The 16293-nt window shown below is 67.5% G+C and overlaps 1 protein-coding gene and 1 long non-coding RNA gene across 2 annotated transcripts; both read right to left on the minus strand.

Annotated features, from left to right (window-relative positions):
• Nucleotides 1-553: 553 nt before the first annotated feature.
• On the minus strand, nt 554-2251 carry ZBTB9 (zinc finger and BTB domain containing 9). The gene is made up of 3 exons (XM_050914778.1): nt 1358-2251; nt 1000-1276; nt 554-945 (listed from the first exon to the last, which is right to left on the minus strand). Exons 1-3 carry the CDS (start codon nt 2249-2251, stop codon nt 554-556), a joined length of 1563 nt encoding a protein of 520 aa, XP_050770735.1.
• A 5769-nt stretch (nt 2252-8020) lies between these two features.
• LOC127029139 (uncharacterized) lies at nt 8021-15348 on the minus strand. Its single transcript, XR_007768138.1, has 3 exons — nt 15263-15348; nt 11858-11926; nt 8021-8154 (listed from the first exon to the last, which is right to left on the minus strand). It is a non-coding gene; the product is annotated as an uncharacterized LOC127029139 (long non-coding RNA).
• Nucleotides 15349-16293: the final 945 nt, after the last annotated feature.

Below are 16293 nucleotides of genomic sequence, written 5' to 3' on the forward strand. Positions count from 1 at the left end.
CCTAGAGCGCTGAGCTGGGCCAGAGCCTAAACTGGGCCGGGAGCTGAACTGAGACCAGAGCCCTGAGCTGCAACCAGAGCCCTAAACTGGACTGGGACCTGAACTGGGCCAGGAGCTGTACTGGGCCCAAGCCCTGAACTGGGCCCAAGTCCTAAACTAGGCCAGGACCTGTACTGGGTTGGGACCTAAACTGGGCCTAGAACCCTGAGGTGGGCCTAGAGCCTGAACTGGGCCAGAGCCCTGGAGTGGGCCAGGAGCTGAGCTGGGCCCAGAGCCCGAACTGGGCCAGAGCCCTGGAGTGGGCCAGGAGCTGAGCTGGGCCCAGAGCCCTAAACTGGGCCAGGAGATGAGCTGGGCCTAGAGCGCTGAGCTGGGCCTAGAGTGCTGAGCTGGGCCAGAGCCTAAACTGGGCTGGGAGCTGAACTGAGACCAGAGCCCTGAACTGAGACCAGAGCCCTGAGCTGAGACCAGAGCCCTAAACTGCGCCAGCCCCTAAACCATTCCCCACCTCCCCCACCCCTTTACCCTCCCCCACCCCCCCCACCCCCCCCCATCACTCGCAGGCCCAGCACCCCCCTCCCCAACGAGCCCCCTGACAGAGCGGCCGATGTTTGGCCAAACCGCTCCGCAGGCGGAAGCGCCGGCCGCAGCGCTCGCAGGCCCGCCCGGCTCCGTCGTGGGTCTTCATGTGCTCCGTCAAGTGATGCTTCAACTTGAAACGCTTGTGACAGGCGGCGCAGGCGAAGGGACGTAGGCTGAAGGTCAACATGATGTGCCGATCCCGCTTGGGTTTAACGGCAAACCGTTTACCGCACAAGCAACCGAAACGTTTGCCGTCGGGAGCAGCTCCCAACTTCACCGGAGCGTGAAGGGCTTGACCCCGGCCCAAGATCTCGTTCCCGTGAAGGTCCACCGGTTTCCAAGACGGTTGCGGGAAGACGGCCGCTCCGCCGGTTGTTACCATCGTGCCGCCGGTTGTCACCGTCGTCCCGCCGCCACCCGCCGGGATGACGTAGCTCACCTCCGCCGGCGCGAAGCCGCCCGCCAACTCCGCCGCCGGCAGGAGGCCCTCAACGGCAGCGGCGTCGCCCGCCTCCTGCTTGATGTAGAAGATCTTGGGGGGCTCATGGGCGTCTCCGGGTGCCCCGTCTTCCTCCTCTTCCTCCTCCAGCACGATCTGGAGGGCGTCAGTAGGGCGGCGGCGGTGGCCACCCTCTTCCTCCTCCTCTTCTTCTTCTTCTTCTTCCTCTTCCTCCACGCAGATCTTGAGGACCTCCTCGCCGGCGTCCTTCAGGAGGGAGCTCAGGGACGACGTTGCTGCTGGCGCCACGTCAGCGGCCACACGGATTTTGAGGACCTCCTCGCCCCCCTCCTTGGTGAAAGACGGCGTCACCGCGTCACTGCCGCGGGTGGCCCATGAAGAGCCATCGCCACCACGCACGGGCCACGATGATGATGAAGACCCATCACCACCACGGGTGGACCACGAGGATGTTCCGTCACCACCGCGGGTGGGACACGATGAGCCATCACCACCACGCGTGGTCCACGAGGACGATGAAGACCCATCGCCACCACGGCTGGGCCATGATGACGCTCCGTCACCACCGCGGGCGGGACATGATGACCCATCTCCACCACGGGTGGTCCACGATGATCCTCCATCTCCACCATGGGTGGTACACGAAGACCCATCTCCACCACGGGTGGTCCAGGATGATGATGAAGACCCATCTCCACCATGGGTGATACATGAAGACCCATCTCCACCACGGGCGGTCCAGGATGATGAAGCCTCACCGCCGCGGCCACTTGACGATGATGATGACATCACCTCGCTGCCCCGCCCAGCCCACCGGCACGCCCCACCCTCCAATTCCCTCAAGATCTCCGAGCACTGGTCCACCACGTGCCACATCTGGAGACCGCTGGCCACCAAGAGATGACCGGGCAGGGCCTCCAACAACAACGTCAAGCGCCCCGAGTAGATGAGATGCAGGAGCCCCTCGAAGGCGTCGGGGTCGATGGCGGGGGGCAACAGCAGGCGCCCCCCATCTTGCAGAAGCAACTTGTCGTGGAAGAAAGGGGACGCGGCAGCCAGGACGCTCTTGTGGGCCGGGAAGATCCGACCGCCCACGTGGACGGCCACGTCGCAGAACTTCCCTTCCAGCCGCAGGCGGTTGAGGGAATCCAGCAGCGCCGCCGCGTGCTGGGGGAAGGAGATCTGCACCCGGCCCCCCTCCGCCGCCATCTTCCCCGCGATGAGCCTGCGGGGACAGGTCTGTCACGTGGGGCGGGGGGGGGCACCCGGTTGCCCCCTTGGGTGCCATGTTGCCCCACCGGGTGTCTTGTTGTCCCGTGGGGTGCCTTGTTGCCCCGTGGGGTGCCTTCTTGACCCACGATCTGGTCTACTGCCCCACGGGGTGTCCTGTTGCCCCGTGGGCCACCCTGTTGCCCAATGAACATTCTACTGATCCACGGGGTGCTTTAGGCCACCCTTGGGTGTCCTGTTGCCCCCTTGGGCATCCTGTTGCCCCCTTGGGCACCCTGTTGACCCATGAACTATTCTACTGCCCCATGGGGTGCCCTGTTGCCCCCTTGGGTGCGCGGTTGCCCCACAGTGTGTCCTGTTGCCCCATGGCGTGCCCTGTTGCCCAATGAATGTTCTAATGACCCATGGGGTGCTTTAGGGCCCCCTTGGGTGCCCTGTTGCCCCCATGGGGTGCCCCGTTGCCCCCATGGGGTGCCCCGTTGCCCCATGAACTGTTCTACTGCCCCGTGGGGTGCCCAGTTGCCCACTTGGGTGCCCAGTTGCCCCCTCAGGTGCCCTGTTGCCCTGTGGGGTGCCCTGTTGCCCCCTCAGGCATCCTGTTGCCCTGTGGGGTGTCCTGTTGCCTCATGAACTGTTCTACTGGCCCATGGGGTGCCCTATTGCCTACTTGGGTGCCCTGTTGCCCTCTTGGACACCCTGTTGCCCCACAGGGTGTCTTGTTGCCCCACGGGGTGTCTTGTTGCCCCATGGGGTGCCCTGTTGCCCAATGAACATTCTACTGGCCCATGGGGTGCCTTGTTGCCCTGTTGGGCACCCTCTTGCCCCATGAAGTGTTCTGTTGCCCCATGGGGTGCCCAGTTGCCCAGTTGGGTGCCCGGTTGCCCCCTTGGGCACCCTACTGCCCCATGGCATGCCCTGTTGCCCTGTGAATGTTCTACTGACCCATGGGGTGCTTTAGGGCCCCCTTGGGTGCCCTGTTGCCCCCATGGGGTGCCCTGTTGCCCCATGAACTGTTCTACTGCCCCGTGGGGTGCCCAGTTGCCCACTTGGGTGCCCGGTTGCCCCCTCAGGTGCCCCTGTTGGTCCATGAACGTTCTCCCAACCCATGGGGTGCTTCAGGGCCCCCATGGGTGCCCTATCACCCTATGGGGTGCCCTGTCGCCCCGTGGGGTGCCCTGTTGCCCCATAGGGTGCTCTGATGCCCCATGGGGTGCCCTATCACCCCCTTGGGGTGCCCCTTGTCCCGGGGGGGGACACGGGGACACCCCTATAGCCCCGGGGCCGCCCCGCTGCCCCCCGCCCCCCCCCCTCCAACCCCGCCCCCCCCCTGCTCCTGCCCCCCGGTTCGCCCCATCGCCATCCTCCGGCCGCGGTACCGGGACCCCCCCCGGGACCCCCCGGGATACTCCCCCCCTCCCCCCCCCCACCCCGGTTCCGTCACGTGACCGCGCGCCCCGCGCTCACCCGCGGCTGCCGGCGCCTCTAAGCGGTGACGTCCCCGGGAAGCCCCGCCCCCCCCTTGCGGGCAGAGCGGTGACGTGCCCAGGAAAGCCCCGCCCCTGCCGAGCCCTTCCGCAGCCCCGCCCCCCCCCTCCGCGGAGCGCCTGTCTCTGCGCTCCCTCTCAAGCCCCGCCCGCTGAAGCCCCGCCCACTTTCAAGCTCCGCCCACCCTGAGCTGAGAGGGGGCCCCGCCCCTCCCAAGTCCCCCTCGAACCCCAGGAAGCCCCGCCCCCTCCTAAGCTCCACCTCCTCCGGGCCCCCGGAAGCCCAGCCCCCCGAGCCCCGAGAAGCCCCGCCTCTTCCCACCCCTCCAAGCCCTCCCGTTATTAATACCTGCCCTACCCCGGGAAGACCCCGCCTCCTCCTAAGCCACGCCCCTCCAAACGGCGAGAAGCTCCGCCCCCTCCCAAGCCTTGCCTTTGCTAAACCCTGCCCCACCCTGGAAAGCCACGCCCATCCCAAAGCCGCACCCCTCCCAAGCACCGCCCCCTCCCACACTCTGCCTTTGCTAAACCCTGCCCCACCCCGGGAAGCCACGCCCTCCAAAGCCTCGCCCCCCCAAACCCCGGGCAACCCCGCCCTCTCCTAAGCCCCGCCCCCTCCCACACTTGGCCTTTACTAAACCCTGTCCCACCCTGGGAAGCCACGCCCCTCTGAAGCCTCGCCCCCTGAACCCCTGCCAGCCCCGCCCTCTCTTAAGCCCCGCCCACTCCCACACTCTGCCTTTACTAAACCCCACCCTGGGAAGCCCCGCCCCTCCGAAGCCTCGCCCCCCAAACCCCGGGCAACCCCGCCCTCGCCTAAGCCCCGCCCCCTCCCACGCTCGGCCTTTACTAAACCCTGCCCCACCCCGGGAAGCCACGCCCCTCCAAAGCCTCGCCCCCCAAACCCGGGCAACCCCGCCCTCTCCTAAGCCCCGCCCCCTCCCACACTCTGTCTTTACTAAACCCTGCCCCACCCCAGGAAGCCTCGCCCCCCGAACCCCTGCCAGCCCCGCCCTCTCCTAAGCCCCTCCCACTCCCACACGCTGCCTTTACTAAACCCCACCCCAGGAAGCCACGCCCCTCCGAAGCCTCGCCCCCTCCTTCAGCCCCGCCCCTCCCAATCCCCCACTGCCCCCCCTCCCACCCCTATGGCAGCCCCGCCCACCCAACCCATCTCTCACACCCACCCCCTCTTCCAGGCCATACCACCCATTGGTCATCCCGGCCCAGCCCCGCCCTTCCCCGCCCCTAGGAGGCGTGGCTACAAGACCGATCCGAGTTTATTAAAGGCTCCGCGGGCAGCGGCGGCCCCGGCGGGGGTTGGAGCCAGCCCAGACCCGCCCTGGGGCCGCCCGCGGGCGGCGGATTGTCGGGGCTGCGGCGGGCCCGGGCCGGGGCACCGGGGGCACCGGGGGCCGCTGAACGGGGGGGGAGGGGGGGGCCGGTGAAAGCGGGGGGCCTGGTGCAGGGGGCGCGCCGGGGGTGGGGGGGGGGGAGTGGGGGAGGATCCCGGTGCATTGAGAGGGTCCCGATGAATGGGGGTCCCGGTGAATGGGGGGGTCCCGGTGCATTGAGAGGGGGGGGGATCCCGGTGCATTGGGGATCCTGGTGAATGGGGGGGGGGTCCCGGTGAATGGGGGGGTGGGGGTGGGGTGTCCCGGTGCACAGGGGGAGTCCTGGTGAATGGGGGGGGGGGGAGGAGGGGGTCCCGGGATTGATGCACAAGGACCCGGTTCCCCCCCCCCCCCCCCCCGCCCCGTCCCCCGGTGCCCCCGGGGGGGGGTGAGACCGGGGCCGGTGGCACATGGTGGGGAGTGAGGGGGGGGGACACAAGGGACGATGCATGGGGACACCCCAGTCCCGGTGCACGGGGACACCCCAATGCCGTTGCACGAGGCTGGTGGTGCACGAGGATGTCCCCATCCCGGTGCACGGGGACACCCCCCCCACCCCACCCCCCCCCGATACACGGTGACACCCCGGTCCCGGTGCACGGTGACGCCCCGGTCGCGGTGCCCGGCGAGGCTGCTGCACGGCGGAGCTGGACGTGGGGGGGGGTGGGGGGGGGGGTCCTTGCGGCTCCTGGTGCACGGGGGTGTGGTGGGGGTGCGATGCACAAGAGACGATGCACGAGGAAGGGGGGGGGGGGGGAAAGGGTGGGGGGCGACGGGGGGGGGACACGACACCCCGGCATGGTGCACGAGGCAGGAGGGTGCTGCTGCCCGGGGAGGTGTCGCACGGGGAGCTCCGGTCCTGGTGCACGAGGAGGCGATTGCACGAGGGCTTCCCCGAGGCCTTGGTGCACGAGGAGGCGATTGCACGAGGGCTTCCCCGAGGCCTTGGTGCACGAGAGAGGCTGGTGCACGAGGGAGGTGATGCACGAGGAAGGTTCCGGGCCCGGTGCACGAGGGAGACGACGCACGAGGGCTGCCCGGTGCGCGGTGACGTGATGCACGAGGGGAAGGTCCGGGGTTGTGGTGCGCGGGGAGGCTCTGGTGCACGAGGAGTGGTGATGCACGAGGAGGAGCTGATGCACGAGGGGAAGGTCCGGTCCTGGTGCAAGGAGGGTGATGCACGAGGGAGGGGGTGGGGGGGGGGCTGGCCTGGTCCTGGTGCATGGGGAGGTGATGCACGGGGAGCTCCGGTCCTGGTGCACGGGGAGGTGCCGCACGAGGGATGCCCGGTCCTGGAGCACAAGAAGCCGTTGCACGAGGCCGCCCCGATCCCGTTGCACGAGGCCACCGTGATCCTGATGCACGAGGGGTGCCCCCCCCCCCCCCCCCCCCCACTTCCAAGTCTCGCTGCACGAGGCTGCCCCCGTTCCGATGCACGAGGAGCCGGTGCACGAGGGCTGGCCTGATCCTGGTGCACGAGGAGCCGATGCACGAAGCCAGTCCAGTCCCGGTGCACGAGGTCGTCCCGCTCCCGGTGCACGAGGTCGCCCCAGTCCCGGTGCACAAGGAGCTGTTGCACGAGGAGCCGGTGCACGGGGCCTCCCCGCCCCCCATTGCACAAGGACCCGATGCACGAGGAGCTGATGCACGAGGCCACCCCTGTCCCGGTGCACAAGGAGCTGTTGCACGAGGCCTTCTTGTTCCCATCACACGAGGAGCTGTTGCACAAGGCCTCCCCCAATCCCGGTGCACGAGGAGCTGTTGCACGAGGTCTCCCTGCTCCCCTTGCCTGAGGTGCCGTTGCACGAGGAGCCGTTGCACAAGGAGCAGTTGCGCTAGGAGCCATCGCACGAGGCCTCCTTGCTCCCGTTGCACGAGGTGCTGGTGCACGAGGAGCCCTTGCACGAGAAGCCGTCGCACGAGGAGCCCTTGCACAAGAAGCCGTCGCACGAGGAGCCCTTGCATGAGGAACTGTTGCACAAGGAGCCCTTGCAGGAAGCCTCCCCGCTCCCATCGCACGGCGAGCCGCTGGCACGAAGAGCCCTTGCACGAAGAGCCCTTGCACGAGGCCTCCCCGCTCCTGTCGCACGGGGAGCCGCTGGCACGATGAGCCCTTGCACAAACAGCCCTTGCACGAGGCCTCCCCACTCCCATTGCACGGGGAGCCCCTTGCACAAGGAGCCCCTTGCATGAAGAGCCCTTGCACGAAGAGCCCTTGCACGAGGCCTCCCCGCTCCTGTCGCACGGGGAGCCACTGGCACGAAGAGCCCTTGCACAAACAGCCCTTGCATGAGGCCTCCCCGCTCCTGTTGCACGAGGAGCCCCTTGCACGAAGAGCCCTTGCACGAGGCCTCCCCGCTCCTGTTGCACGAGGAGCCCCTTGCACGAAGAGCCCTTGCACGAGGCCTCCCCGCTCCTGTTGCACGAGGAGCCCCTTGCACGAGGCCTCCCTGCTCCCCTTGCACGAAGAGCCCTTGCACGAGGCCTCCCCGCTCCTGTCGCACGAGGAGCCCCTTGCACGAAGAGCCCTTGCACGAGACCTCCCCGCTCCCGGCGCACGAGGAGCCCCTCGCACGAAGCCTCCCAGCTCCCTCGCACGAGGGGCCTCCTCCGTCTTGCGTGAGGCCGGGGCAGGAAAGGGGTGGGGGGGTGGGGGGGTGGGAGGGTGGGTGGAGGGGAGGGGGGGGGGGGGGGAGGGTGTGCTCTCCCCCTCCCCTCCCCTTCCCCCCCTCCCACCCCCTTCCCCCCCCCCGCCTTTCCCTCCTTCCTCCTTCCTCCTCTTCCCCGGGGGTCACCGGGGGCCGCCGCCAGCCCCGGGGGGGGGGCGGGGGTTGGGGGGGTTCCCGGTGACCCCCGGGGCGGGGGTTAGTGCTCAGCAGCGGGCCGCGCAGCTCGCCGTTGGCCGTGATCGGGGGTGGCGGGGGCGGAGGCGGGGGTCGCGCGGGGACCCCCCGACCCAGCTCACACCCGGGTCTGCTGCACCCACGGCGGAAAGCTGCCTCTCCTGCAAAGTACCGAGGGGGGCTCATTCACCCCCCCCGTTCCCCCCTCACCCCCAAATTTCAAATGTCCCCAAATGTCCCCAAGCCACCCCCACCCCCCCCACCCCCCCCCCATGTCCCCATCCCCGTCTCCCCCACCCCATTCCCCCCACCATGCCACCCACCCCCCCGACGCGACACGGCACTCACCTGCGGCGGCTCGGTGGGACCCTCCGGCGCTGGCAGGACACCCCCCCGACCCCCCAAAAAATGTCCCCAACCCATCCCTGTCCCCCCCCCCCAACACCCCCAGACAGGACATGGCACAGGGACGCGCGTGTCACCTCCCCCCCCCCACCCCCCCCCAGCCCGGGTGAGGTGAGATGGGGACAGACACGAGACACGAGGATGGAGACGAGGCGGGTGACGGCGAGCGCCAGCGCTGGGGGACGGTGGGTGGCCCCCCACCCCCACCCCCCCCCAGCCACCCCCAGAGGGGACGGTGACACTGTTGTCCCCACTGTTGTCACCCCCATGGGGGACAGGGACAGCCCAGAAAGGTGGCCCCGAGGGCTCCTTGGTGGCCCCAAGGGGACATGGGGACACCCTGGATCCACGTCCCCAAGGGTTCCCAGTGTCCCTGGGGGACATGGGGACACAGAAGGGACATGGGGACACCCTGGATCCATGTCCCCAAGGGTTCCCAGTGTCCCCGGGGGACATGGGGACACAAGAGGGACATGGGGACACCCTGGATCCACGTCCCCAAGGGTTCCCAGTGTCCCTGGGGGACATGGGGACACAGAAGGGACATGGGGACACCCTGGATCCATGTCCCCAAGGGTTCCCAGTGTCCCCGGGGGACATGGGGACACAAGAGGGACATGGGGACACCCTGGATCCACGTCCCCAAGGGTTCCCAGTGTCCCTGGGGGACATGGGGACACAGAAGGGACATGGGGACACCCTGGGTCCACGTCCCCAAGGGTTCCCAGTGTCCCTGGGGGACATGGGGACACAGGAGGGACATGGGGACACCCTGGATCCACGTCCCCAAGGGTTCCCAGTGTCCCTGGGGGACATGGGGACACAGGAGGGACATGGGGACACCCTGGATCCACGTCCCCAAGGGTTCCCAGTGTCCCTGGGGGACATGGGGACACAGAAGGGACATGGGGACACCCTGGATCCACGTCCCCAAGGGTTCCCAGTGTCCCTGGGGGACATGGGGACACAGAAGGGACATGGGGACACCCTGGATCCACGTCCCAAGGGTTCCCAGTGTCCCTGGGGGACATGGGGACACAGGAGGGACATGGGGACACCCTGGGTCCACGTCCCCAAGGGTTCCCAGTGTCCCTGGGGGACATGGGGACACAGGAGGGACATGGGGACACCCTGGATCCATGTCCCTCAAGACTCCCTGGTGTCCCAAGGGACATGGGGACACCCTGGATCCATGTCCCCAAGAGGATATGGGGACACAGGAGGGACACGGGGACACAAGAGGGACATGGGGACATCCTGGGTCCATGTCCCCAAGGGTTCCCAGTGTCCCTGGGGGACATGGGGACACAAGAGGGACATGGGGACACCCCGAGTCCATGTCCCCAAGGGTTCCCAGTGTCCCTGGGGGACATGGGGACACAAGAGGGACATGGGGACAGTCTGGTTCCATGTCCCCTGGGATGGACAGGGAACAAGGGACACCAGGAGGGGACAAGGACGTCCCCGTGGCGTGTCCTGGCCACGACACAGGAGGGTCAGGGACACCCCGGATCCGTGTCACAGGGGTGCCAGAAGGACATGGGACAAGGGGAGGGACATGGGGACATCCCAAATCCGTGTCCCCTGGGACGGATCGGGATGGGGGATGCCAGGGAGGGGACAAGGTCCTACCAGGACACAGGAGGGACATGGGGACACCTGGGGGATGTGTCCCCAGGGGGAGAGAGGGACACGAGATGGACATGGGGACAGCCTGGATCCATGTCCCCAAGGGTTCCCAGTGTCCCTGGGGGACATGGGGACACAAGAGAGACATGGGGACACCATGGATCCATGTCCCAAGGGTTCCCAGTGTCCCTGGGGGACATGGGGACACAAGAGGGACATGGGACACCATGGATCCATGTCCCCAAGGGTTCCCAGTGTCCCTGGGGGACATGGGGACACAGGAGGGACATGGGGACACCCTGGGTCCACGTCCCCAAGGGTTCCCAGTGTCCCTGGGGGACATGGGGACACAAGAGGGACATGGGGACACCATGGATCCATGTCCCCAAGGGTTCCCAGTGTCCCTGGGGGACATGGGGACACAAGAGGGACATGGGGACACCATGGATCCATGTCCCCAAGGGTCCCCAATGTCCGTGGGGGAACATGGAGACACAAGAGGGACATGGGGACACCATGGATCCATGTCCCCAAGGGGTTCCCACTGTCCTGGGGACATGAGGACACCTCGGATCTGTGTCCCTAAGGGTTCCCAGTGTCCCCGGGGGACATGGGACCACTCTGGATCCATGTCCCCAAGGGTTCCCAATGTCCCTAGGGGACACAGGGACACAAGAGGGACATGGGGACATGCCAACGTCCATGTCCCCATGGGTTCCCCAGTGTCCAGGGGACATGGGGACACGGGAGGGACTTGGGGACACCCTGGAACCATGGTCCCAAAGGTTCTCAGTGTCCCAAGGGGACATGGGGACACCTCAGATCCATGTCCTTAAGGGTTTCCCAGTGTCCCTCAGGGAACATGGGGACACAAGAAGGACATGGGTGACCCTAGATCCATGTCCCCAAGGGTTCCCGATGTCCTGAAGACATAGGGACACCCCACTATTGTGTCCCCAGGGGTTCCCAGTGTCCCCGGGGGACATGGGGACATCCTGGATCCATGTCCCCAAGGGTTCCCAGTGTCCCCAGGGGGACATGGAGACACAAGAGGGACATGGGGCCACTCTGATCCATGTCCCCAAGGGTTCCCAGTGTCCCTGAGGGACATGGGGACACCAGAGGGACATGGGGACACCATGGATCCATGTCTCCAGGGGTTTCCCAGTGTCCCTGGGGGACAAGGGGACACCTCAGATCCACGTCCTTAAGGGTTTCCCAGTGTCCCTCAGGGGACATGGGGACACAAGAAGGACACGGGTCACCCTGGATCTGTGTCCCCAAGGGTTCCCAGTGTCCAGAGGACATGGGGACACCCCAGCATTGTGTGTCCCTAAGGGTCCTCAGTGTCCCTGGGGGACATGGGGACACCCTGGATCCACGTCCCCAAGGGTTCCCAGTGTCCCTGAGGGACATGGGGACATAAGAGGGACATGGGGACACCTGGGATCCATGTCCCCAAGGGTTCCCAGTGTCCCTGAGGGACATGGGGACACAAGAGGGTCTTGGGGACACCCTGGGTCCATGTCCCCAAGGGTTCCCAGTGTCCCTGAGGGCCATGGGGACACAAGAGGGTCTTGGGGACATCCCGGATCCATGTCCCCAAGGGTTCCCAGTGTCCCTGAGGGACATGGGGACACAAGAGGGTCTTGGGGACACCCTGGGTCCATGTCCCCAAGGGTTCCCAGTGTCCCTGAGGGACACGGGGGCACAAGAGGAACACGGGGGACACTCCAGCATCGTGTCCCCAAGGGTTCCCTGATGTCCCCTGGGTGCTACCTAGAGGGAGGGGGGGGGGACGGGGACAGGGACGGGGACGGGAGGACCCACCTGGCGTGTCACCGGAGGCCGAGGGTCCCGTGACAATGGCAGGGCTGGCCCGCGCTACCTGACGGACAGCTAGGATGAAGAGAGACACGGGGGTCAGGGCCACCGCGGGGGGACACGCTCGTCCCCACGGCGGGGGGGGGGGCGGGGGGAGTTGGGGGGGGGACTCGGGACACGCCGTGTCCCGGTGGTGGCCTTGGGGGGGGGGTTGGGGGGGGTGGTGGCCCTGAGGTGGCTGCGGGTGACCCCAACCCAAGGAGGGGGTCCATCACCGGCTCCGTCACTTGGGGGGGGGAAGGTGGCCTTGGGGACACACTGGTGGCCCTGTCCCTAAGCTGGGGGGGGGGGGGGGGCGCTATGGCTTTGTCACCCCTACCCCCCCCATGTCCCTCTGGTGTCCTCCCTGGAGGTGGCCCTGTCCCCCCTGGGGGTGACCGTGTCCCCCCAGGAGTGACCCTGTCCCCACTGGGGATGGCCCTGTGCCCCCCCCCCGGGGGGGGGGTCACTTTGTCCCCACAGAGGTGGCTCTGTCCCCACTGGGGTGGCTCTGGGCCCCCCAGGGGTGGCCCTGTCCCCCGCTGGGGATGACCCTGTGCCCCTTGGAGGGGGGTGTCACTTTGTCACCCCAGGGGTGGCCCTGTCCCCCCTGGGGGTCACTTTGTCCCCCAGGGATGGCCCTGATCCCCTCCCCCCCAGGGGTGACCATGTCCCCCCAGGGGTGACTCTGTCCCCCCCCCCCCAGGGGTGACTGTGTACCCCGGGAGTGGCCCTGTCCCCTAGAGGGGTCCCCATGTCTCCCCCCAGAAGTGGCCTTGTCCCCGCTGGGGATGGCCCTGTCCCCCCCCCCCAGGTGTGACCATGTCCCCCCAGGGGTGACCCTGTCCCCCTTGGGGGTGGCCCTGTCCCCCCACTTCCCCCTGTGGGTCACCAGGTCCCCCCGGGGAGGGCCCTGTCCCCACTGGGGGTGGCCCTGTCCCCCCCAGGGGTGGCTGTGTCCCCCCTGGGGTCCCTATGTCCCCCCCAGGGGTGACCGTATCCACCTCAGGGGTCCCCCCAGGGGTGGCCCTGTCCCCCCCACATCCCCCTATGGGTCCCCATGTCCCCCTGTGACCCCCCCCCACCCCCCAAGGGTGACCATATCCCCCCAGGGGCCACCATGTCCCCCCCCCAAGCATCCCCATGTCCCCTCTAGGGATGGCCCTGTCCCCCTATATCCCCCATAGGTGACCACAGCCCCCCTGCAGGTCACCAACCCCCGCCAGGGGTGTCACCACCCCCCCAGGAGTGACAATACCCCCCCCAGGGGTGCCCACAGCCCCCCATACCCCCCCCAGGGGCACCCATACCCCCCAATACCCCACCCAGAGGTGCCTATAAACCCCCAGGGTGCCCCACCCCCGGGGCCCAGGGGTGCCCATACCCGCCCCCCCCCCCCCCCAGGGGTGTCCATAGCCCCACCCAGGGTGTCCCCACTGCCCCAGAGCTGCCCACAGACCCTCAATACCCCCCAAAGGGTGCCCATACCCCCCACCCATGGGTGCCCACACCCCACCCCCCCCCAGGGATGCCAATAACCCCCGCCATGAGTGCCCATATCCCTCTTAGGGTCCCATAACCCCCCATGGGTGCCCATACCACCTCCATGGGTGCCCATAGACCCCCCAATACCACCCCCCCCAGAGGTGCCCATACCCCACCCATGGGTGCCCATAACCCCCCAGAGATACCAATACCCCCACCCATGGGTGCCCACACCCCACCCCACCCCAGGGATGCCAATAACCCTGCCATGGGTGCCCATATCCCTCTTAGGGTCCCAATAACCCCCCATAGGTGCTGATACCACCTCCATGGGTGCCCATAGACCCCCCTAGGGATACCCATACCCCCCCCACCCATGGGTGCCCACACCCCCCCAGGGATGCCAATAACCCCCACCATGGGTGCCCATATTCCTCTTAGGGTCCCAATAACCCCCATGGGTGCCCATATCCCTCTTAGGGTCCCAATAAACCCCCCTTATGGGTGCCCATACTGCCTCCATGGGTGCCCATAGACCCACCCCCACCCCACCACCCATGGGTGCCCACACATCCCCCCCCCCCCCCCCCCCCGGGATGCCAATAACCCCCGCCATGGGCGCCCATATCCCTATTAGGCTCCAATAACCCCCTCTATGGGTGCCCATACTGCCTCCATGGGTGCCCATAGACCCCCACCACCACCACCCATGGGTGCCCACACCCCCCCCGCCCCCCCAGGGATGCCAATAACCCCCGCCATGGGCGCCCATATCCCTCTTAGGCTCCCAATAACCCCCTGCTATGGGTGCCCATACTGCCTCCATGGGTGCCCACAGACCCCCCCACACCACCACCACCACCCATGGGTGCCGACCCCCCACCCACCCCCAGGGATGCCAATAACCCCCGCCATGGCGCCCATGTCCCTCTTAGGGTCCCAATAACCCCCTCTATGGGTGCCCATACTGCCTCCATGGGTGCCCACAGACCCCCACACACCACCCCCACCCCCACCCATGGGTGCCGACCCCCCACCCACCCCCAGGGATGCCAATAACCCCCGCCATGAGCGCCCATATCCCTCTTAGGGTCCCAATAACCCCCGCTATGGGTGCCCATACTGCCTCCATGGGTGCCCATAGACCCCCCCCACACCACCACCACCACCCATGGGTGCCCACACCCCCCCAGGGATGCCAATAACCCCTGCCATGGGTGCCCATATCCCTTTAGGGTCCCAATAACCCCCGCCATGGGCGCCCATATCCCTCTTAGGGTCCCAATAACCCCCCCCACCACCACCCATGGGTGCCCACACATCCCCCACCCACCCCCAGGGATGCCAATAACCCCCGCCATGGGCGCCCATATCCCTCTTAGGGTCCCAATAACCCCCTGCTATGGGTGCCCATACTGCCTCCATGGGTGCCCATAGACCCCCCCACACACCACTACCACCACCACCCATGGGTGCCCACCCCCAGGGATGCCAATAACCCCCGCCATGGGTGCCCATATCCCTTTAGGGTCCCAATAACCCCCGCCATGGGCGCCCATATCCCTCTTAGGGTCCCAATAACCCCCTCTATGGGTGCCCATATCCCTCTTAGGGTCCCAATAACCCCCACCACCACCACCCATGGGTGCCCACACATCCCCCCCCCCCCCCCAGGGATGCCAATAACCCCCGCCATGGGCGCCCATATCCCTCTTAGGGTCCCAATAACCCCCGCTATGGGTGCCCATACTGCCTCCATGGGTACCCATAGACCCCCCCCACCCCCCCACCCCCACCCATGGGTGCTCCCCCCCCGGGCCCCGCCCCCAGCGCGGCGTGGGATGGCCGATGTCACACGGAGCAGAGCAATGACATTGTAATTTCCACCTGAGCGTCGAGCAGCCGCCGCCGGCCCTCGGGGGGGTCGTGGGCGCCCAAGTGATCCCTGCGCAGCTCCTGCTCCACCAGCATCAGCCTGCGGGGCCAGGCTTCACCGGGGTCACGCTGCCACCCCCGAGGGGGCACCCCCGGGGACATGGGGACACCCCCCGGGGTCCCGCTGCCACCCCCGGGGACGCCCCTCGGGGACACAAACACACGCACATATACACACACACGCGCGCGCGCGCGCGCACACACACACGCACACCACACACCCCCCCGCCCCCGGGGCCAGGCTTCACCGGGGTCACGGGGACACCCCTGGGGACACCCCAGGGTCACGGGGACACCCCAGGTCATGGGGGAACCCCCAGGTCATGGGGACACCCACAGGGACACCCCAGGGTCACGGGGACATCCTGGGTCATGGGGGCACCCACAGGGACACCCCAGGGTCACAGGGACATCCCGGGTCATAGGGACACCCCAGGGTCACGGGGACATCCCGGGTCATGGGGGCACCCACAGGGACACCCCAGGGTCACGGGGACATCCTGGGTCATGGGGGCACCCACAGGGATGCCCCAGGGACACGCCAGGTCATGGGGACACCCCTGGGGACACCCCAGGGGACACCTCAGGTCACAGGGATACCCCTGGGACACCCAGGGTCATGGGGACATCCCAGGTCATGGGGGCACCCACAGGGACACTTTGGGTCACGGGGACATCCCAGGGGACACCCCAGGTCATGGGGACACCCTGGGGACACTCCTGGGGACACCCTAGGGTCACGGGGACATCCTGGGTCATGGGGGCACCCACAGGGATGCCCCAGGGACACGCCAGGTCATGGGGACACCCCTGGGGACACCCCAGGGGACACCTCAGGTCACAGGGATACCCCTGGGGACACCCCAGGGTCATGGGGACATCCCAGGTCATGGGGGCACCCACAGGGACACTTTGGGTCACGGGGACATCCCAGGGGACACCCCAGGTCATGGGGACACCCCTGGGGACACTCCTGGGGACAC

This window comes from Gymnogyps californianus, unplaced genomic scaffold (assembly GCF_018139145.2).
Source record: "Gymnogyps californianus isolate 813 unplaced genomic scaffold, ASM1813914v2 HiC_scaffold_81, whole genome shotgun sequence".
Taxonomy (NCBI): Eukaryota; Metazoa; Chordata; class Aves; order Accipitriformes; family Cathartidae; genus Gymnogyps; species Gymnogyps californianus.

Excerpts from the sequence above, each read along its gene's own strand:
- ZBTB9 (XM_050914778.1), bottom strand. The coding sequence starts at position 2,251 with ATGGCGGCGGAGGGGGGCCGGGTGCAGATCTCCTTCCCCCAGCACGCG. Across the intron at positions 1,277-1,357 it reads CCAAGGAGGGGGGCGAGGAG|GAGGTCCTCAAGATCTGCGT; the intron begins GTCCTCAAAATC and ends GACGCCGGCGAG. Across the intron at positions 946-999 it reads GAGCTACGTCATCCCGGCGG|CGGCCGTCTTCCCGCAACCG; the intron begins GTGGCGGCGGGA and ends CAACCGGCGGAG.